The sequence below is a fragment of the Frankliniella occidentalis genome, unplaced genomic scaffold (assembly GCF_000697945.3).
Source record: "Frankliniella occidentalis isolate FOCC.00 unplaced genomic scaffold, Focc_3.1 Scaffold328, whole genome shotgun sequence".
In the NCBI taxonomy this organism is placed as follows: Eukaryota; Metazoa; Arthropoda; class Insecta; order Thysanoptera; family Thripidae; genus Frankliniella; species Frankliniella occidentalis.
The window spans coordinates 78,454-84,905 of record NW_026267451.1 but is presented as its reverse complement, the minus strand read 5'-3'; the positions used below and the strand labels follow the sequence as shown (position 1 = coordinate 84,905).

Below are 6,452 nucleotides of genomic sequence, written 5' to 3'. Positions count from 1 at the left end.
AGAGGTGGTCCCGATAGGTGGCTCGTCTCCGCCAATTTTTGCTGTGTCAGCAAACTTTTTTGCTGGATTAGCAAAATTATTTGCTGGATTGAAAAAAGAGGAAGGAGGGGGGAACAAGTGGTCCCAAATAAATAGTTCGTCTCCGCCTACCTGTTGCATTACCCAGTGTGAACAAATTATTTGCTGTGTCAGCAAAATTATTTGCTGGATCAGCAAAATTATATGCTGAATCAGAAAAATTATAAACTTTATCAAATGCTATGTCATCTGCCTCCACGTTAGCGTAAGCTTAGGTTTTTCGACGAAAATACGTCGAAAATGACCACGTTGCACACACAGACGTACAAGGAGGGGTCCGATCGTAAAATCAGAAAAAGTATCCCCCCCCCCAAAAAAAACAACAACAAAAAAACACACACACATTCTGAAGTAAGAAGTATCCTTGGATTTGCCGTATCTTTCACTTTTTCGGCCCTAAAGGTTGATATATTGAAAACAGTGGGAAAAAGTCAAGTTTTAAGACTGCTTGACAAACAATACAATCTAAAAACTGCACTGGTTCATTTTTTTGTATTTTTCTTAAGCAAAGCAGAAGGGTGGGGTGTAGTCACGGTGTTGCCCCGTTACAGTCTTTTGTCATGTGAAAGGAGCAAATCTCTAGGGCCGCAGGCCCCCGCCCGTAGTTAGTTAACTCAAATATGCAAAGTGATTTACCGGTCACATTTATTTAATTATGTTCCTCAGTAAATCGCGAAACTGAAATGGTCGGGCAGCAGGCCCGGCCATCGCCGCCGGCAGGCCTAGCAGGCCCGGCCTCTGCCGAACGGAGTTGCCGGCGCAGCGAAGTTGTAAAATTTGTAGACCTCTAGCCCTTCTCCTTCCTCTTACATGGACGACGGACGGACGGGCACGAGAGCGGTTGCATAAGCCCGCTTTTATCCTTTTTTAAAAGCAGAAGGGTGGGCTATAAGTACTGAATATATCAAGAGGGCCAACCAAAAAAATGCTTTTAGGAAAAAGAAGAAAAATATCCAAAACAAACCAAAGATGTGTGACTCTTGAGAAAAAAAAAATACAAATCTGCAGAGAACTCAATGGCGTTAATTGAAAACCCAGAAAAAATCAGAAACTTTGAGGGATTTTCCTCCAAGTAGAATTAACAGAGAATTTAAAGGAAGGAAACTGGATCCAATCGCAAAGAAAAGACTTATATTTGGAAAAATTTGAAAGGATCAAATTGCAGAGACTGCAAACACTACATCAACCAAAACCAAACAGGCATTTTACAAGTTATCATCAGGTAGAGTCATAAAAAAAAATAGAATGGTTCACATGGCGAAGAATATGTTATCTAGACCGCTACTTCAGAAGTATATGAAGAATGATGATGGTTTGAACTATACTAGAGTCTCCAAGATCAAAGTCAGGCACACAGAAGTCAAGGAATTTTATGCTAGAGATGACACAAGCTCAAAGTGTCCTGACAAAAAAAGCATATATGATTTCCTACAAAAGTGGAAAACTGAAGAAACGGAAGAGGATTTTCCAGGCGAAACTCACAGATCTTTATTCAAAATATTCATCTGAATGTTCACCAAAAAATGTTAAACCTTTGTAGACTAAAGGCTTTGATTGTTCTTCATTAAAAAGCCAATGATAGAAACACTTGTCTGTGTAAGTATAGTGAAAATTTTGCAATGAAAGTTGAAGCTCTACATAGAATTAGTGTCATCAGAGAAGGCACTCCACATAAAGTTATGTCTGCTGTTTCTTGCAATGCACAAAATGACGATTGTTTAGTTAGAAAGTGCGTAAGCTGCAGAGATAAAAGTATAGATTTTTCAACTGAAGTCAGTAATAAAACTATTGTTAAATATTCAGAATGGGATAAGAATGTTGATAAGAAAACTGTTAAAGTTGACAAAAGTTCAGATCTTCTAATGTTTAAGAGCATCTTCTTGGACAGTCTAATTACATATCAGCATCACTACTTCAAACAGAAACATCAACATGAAGTATTGAAGAACAAGAGAGAAAATTTGGCTGGTGGAGAAATTTACATACATTGTGACTTTTCTGAAAACTGTGACTGCAAATTTACAAAAGAGATTCAGCCAATGTATTATGGTGGTAATAGAGAAGAAATTTCTATTCAGGTGCTTTATACCAAAAATAAAAGCTATGCTTTCTGTACGTTTTCTAGAAATGGGCGCCATGATGCACCTGCTATTTGGGCGCATCTTCTGAAAGTGTTGAAACATTTCATGCCAAAGTTCTGTGGTATCACTAAAGTTCACATTCAAAGTGACTGTCCAACCACACAGTACAGGAATAAGGATTATTTTTTGACCCCCACTGCGCTTGGCATTAGCTATCCAGAGATCACAGAAATTGTACACAACTACACCGAAGCTGGCCATGGAAAAGGTGGCCCTGATGGAGTTGGTGGATGGGCGAAGAAAGCTGCAGATGATGCCGTTGCAAGTGGTACAGATATAAATACTTTTAGTAAGTTGGTGAATCTGCTAAAAGATAAGAGTAAGAAAACATTCATTGATGTTGTTGAGACTAATGATATTGAAGCCATTGATGCTATACTGTCTGGTCAAAAAGTTGCCACTTTTGTTGGGACAATAAAAGTGCACCAGTTTACTTGGCATAAAGAGAATTCATTTAAACTATTTCTAAATGAAGTCAGCTGCTATGAGTGCCCTCCTGGCCAGCATTGCGTCCATTTCAAGATGCCAAACAGCCCATGGGAAATACCGGGGGCACCACAAGTTGAGCAAGATTTAGATGACCCGCCCCCTGATGTTGAGCCAGTCAAGAAAGGCAGCTGGGTAGTGGTAACATTTGGAGAGCATTGGTATCCAGGTAAATATTAATATCTATCTTTTATTGCCTATGATTTATATTCAATAGCATGTGCTAACTAAATACTGTTATTATTTTTAGGTCTGGTGGAAAAGGCAACAAAGAGGAATTTGACCGTTAATTTTATGGTAAAACATGAGAAACGCAATGATTTGTTTCTGTGGCCAGGCCAGTCCGACATTCAAATTGTCAAAAGAGAAGATATTATCCTTCGACTAGAACAACCACCTGTCCCTGTTGATCGGTCACACTTCAAAGTTCCTGAAAACAAAATCCAATAGTCAAACTTATGTTTTAAAAGAGATTTATTTCACTAAATAAATGACAGTTTTTGGATATGCTTTATTCCTCCTACCTTCTTAAGTCTTCCAATAATTCAATTCAAGCATGCTTCTAACTGTTTTGAGAGGAAAGGGCGAGGGGGAAAGGAGAAAAGGGGGGGGGGGGTAGGGGGGATTCACGAAGTCTGCTTCTTCTCGATGTTCAGAATTTCCTCGCAAGGGAACCTTTTCACGTGTAAATCTCCGATTTCGTTGAAACTTGGAAAATTTGAAGGTTATATATCTAGAAATCGGATGGCACTTGAATTTTTTCCTGAACCTCACAATTAGTTTTCCCCTATATAGGGGTAGGGTAGGGGTACTCTTTTTATGGCATGGTTTTTATAATATTTTTTGTAAAATATAAGGCAGTGTTCTAAGGGGTAATTCATCAAAGTATCGCCCTTAGCGCCAAAATTTTGTCCATTTTGCTCTATTTTGTACCGTTAGGGCGGTAGAGGGATATTTGAGACAAAAACAGTGTAAGGCTTAAGTAAACCCTTAGTAACTGTGAGGTTCAGGAAAACAATAACCTTTAAATTTTCCGAGTTTCAACGAATTCGGAGATCCACTCTAGAGACACCGCGGGGCAAGGCATTGAAAACACGCTGAAGACATATTTGAGACAAACTCAATCGGACAGACGGAAAAAGTGAAAGAAGACGGGCCGCCGAAAGGAGGCGAACCACCGACCACTGGACTACAAGTCCCGCTCGCTCTTCGCTGGGCCAAAGTGGAAACACTAAGACGGATGTGAAACTATGTATACATACCGAGTAATGTCAATTTAAACAAACCACAACATTCTACCACCTACCACCAAAATGATGAATGTTAATGTTCAACTCGGCCGCGTGGGACGCTTGGGCCGCACTATGGCGAAGCGCTGTAATTTTCTGGTAAAAAACGACAACCCTTTTCACCCAAAAAATTAAGACCCATACATTTTAACGAGGGAGCGTGTGTAGGTCTTATTGATCCGAATTAGGGGCTGATCCGAATTAGGTTCAGTCGCTCTAAGGTAGAAAAGGGGTGTTTAGTGCCAGACGTAGTAATGGGCTTCGCTATTGCTCAGCCACCTAGTCAAAACATACTTGACGCGTACGTCAATGTATCGTGCCATCCAAAGAAGTAATATGGACATCGATCCCCCATCGCGAAGTAATCACTCCACGCTTGGTGGCGCGTGTCATGGAGGTGAGATATCAGCTCAGACAGTCGAGTACTGTCTCGCTGCGTCGCGGAAAGTGTGCTGCGGGGGTGGCATGAGTGGTCTGGCGAACATCAGGTGACGGCACGGCCTCAAAGTCCTGAGATGTTAGATTTAAAGAACAGGAGTGGTGCGTGTCGCCGTCAGTGTCATCATGAGGTCTGCGGTGCTAGCGCTGGCTCTGTGCCTTAGCGCGGCTTCTGCAGGCCCACTCAGCGGCGAGGAGAAGTACAGGTTACCGGAAACCTTCCTGTTTGGAGCAGGGACAAGCGCCTACCAGACAGAAGGAGCCTGGGATACAGACGGTGCGTCTTTACAAAACCACGAACACCACACTTTTGATAATCAGCTTTGAAAGTTGAAATTCATCTGCTGATCCAACCTTGAGTAATCTGGGATACTTACCCGTATGGCCTGTTAAAGCATAATTTTGTCATATTTTCGTCATTTGTGATATGACAAACCAATCACAAACCAACCACCATTAAAACTCAAAATAACGACGAAATAAATTCGTGTGAGTCGATTCGGCTTTGTCATTATGACGTGTTTGTTTCGTCATTTATTTGTGCTGAAATCGGTCAATTTCACGACAAATTAATGACGAATTAATCTCGAAACAATGACAAGACTTCAAGCGGCACGAAAAAACGATTCGCGCTTTTCGCCTGGAGGTGGAATCGAACCGCGAACTTCACCCACCGCAGGCCGGCACTGTATCCACCAGGCCACGGAGGAGACGTGCGGGAGGCGAGGTCGCCAGACAAGCCGTTGTTCTAGAGCGGCGAGTGGCGGCAGCAGCACGGGTGCGACGAGCTGCACCTCTCTGCTCGGAGCGACCTCTTTTCTCACGTCTCCCCCGTGGCCTGGTGGATACAGTGCCGGCCTGCGGTGGGTGAAGTTCATGGTTCGATTCCACCTCCAGGCGAGAAGCGCGAATCGTTTTTTCGTGCCGCTCGAAGTCTTGTCATTGTTTCGAGATTAATTCGTCATTAATTTGTCGTGAAATTGACCGATTTCAGCACAAATAAATGACGAAACAAAAACGTCATAACGACAAAGCCGAATCGACTCACACGAATTTATTTCGTCATTTATTTCGTCGTTATTTTGAGTTTTAATGGTGATTGGTTTGTCATATCATAAATGACGAAAATATGACAAAATTATGCTTTAACAGGCCATACGGGTAGGGTGCAGGAAATGGTGCATTACTTTAGGAAAGGGGTGTGTGACCAATGGGAACGACTGATGTATTGAGAGTTCGACAACCGAAAGGACTTGTGGACCGTATAGCAGACGATGCTGATAATAAACATGAACAATATCAAAGCTTCCCCTGATTGATTGTTTAAAGCAAATTAAAATTTACAAAGACAACGACATGGCGTGATTAAAATTGAGCTTTTCACAAAAGTATTTGGTTTTCGCAGAATTCAATGGCCTGGTGAAGACATCCGCAATGTTGTTGTATGACAGTACAAACACAAGTTTTACAATGCCATTAACATGCATATCTTTGCAATGGTAAAACTGAATATCAATGTGCTTGGTTCTCTCAGATATATTCACTGAGCGTAGCTCAGTCCGAGTCGCTGAGGGGTCATACGATTTCCTCCGTCGTGAGTCTGTCTGTCCGTCTCTCTGAAGCGCGGTGTTGTAAAGAGCGACTGCACCGATCCTGAAAAGCGGGTTATCCCAAACACCAATAATTTGTGCGATCACTGAATTTGATTTAACCGTGTGGATTTGTTTAGTTTGAAATATTCAATCGATTTATTTGAAAATCGCGGTTTGTTGATTGTATGATGGTAGCACTGCACTCGAGTAGGCAAAGACCGCAAACGGCTTATGCGCCACTTCACGATTTTCTTACTATCTCACAAGTGTTCAAATTGTCGGAATGTTAAACCAAGTCTCGCCGAGTCTGATATTTTTAGTTTTACAGCTGCGGAACTCGTTCTACGAAGTTTCGCGAGTGTCTGGTGAGAAGAATCGAAACTGATATTTCGAATGGTTTACGTGTTCCCGTACGTCTGTTGGAGGGA

General features: G+C 41.8%; 2 protein-coding genes across 2 annotated transcripts in view; both read left to right on the top strand.

The window, feature by feature from the left end:
* The first annotated feature begins 839 nt into the window (after positions 1-839).
* LOC127751063 (uncharacterized) lies at positions 840-3,155 on the top strand. Its single transcript, XM_052274030.1, has 2 exons — positions 840-2,874; positions 2,956-3,155. The coding sequence occupies exons 1-2, from the start codon at positions 1,698-1,700 to the stop codon at positions 3,153-3,155; spliced, it is 1,377 nt and encodes a 458-aa protein (XP_052129990.1). The 5' UTR covers positions 840-1,697.
* Positions 3,156-4,506: 1,351 nt separating this feature from the next.
* Positions 4,507-6,452, top strand: part of LOC113214596 (uncharacterized) — a gene marked incomplete in the record, with an annotated part of 36,787 nt that continues 34,841 nt past the window's right edge. The window contains 1 exon segment of the mRNA XM_052274040.1: positions 4,507-4,709. Coding sequence (XP_052130000.1) covers positions 4,559-4,709 — 151 coding nt within the window.

Coding starts and splice junctions, on each gene's coding strand:
- LOC127751063 (XM_052274030.1), top strand. CDS start 1,698: ATGAAAGTTGAAGCTCTACATAGAATTAGTGTCATCAGAGAAGGCACT. Junction 2,875..2,955: donor TGGAGAGCATTGGTATCCAG/GTAAATATTAAT, acceptor TATTATTTTTAG/GTCTGGTGGAAAAGGCAACA.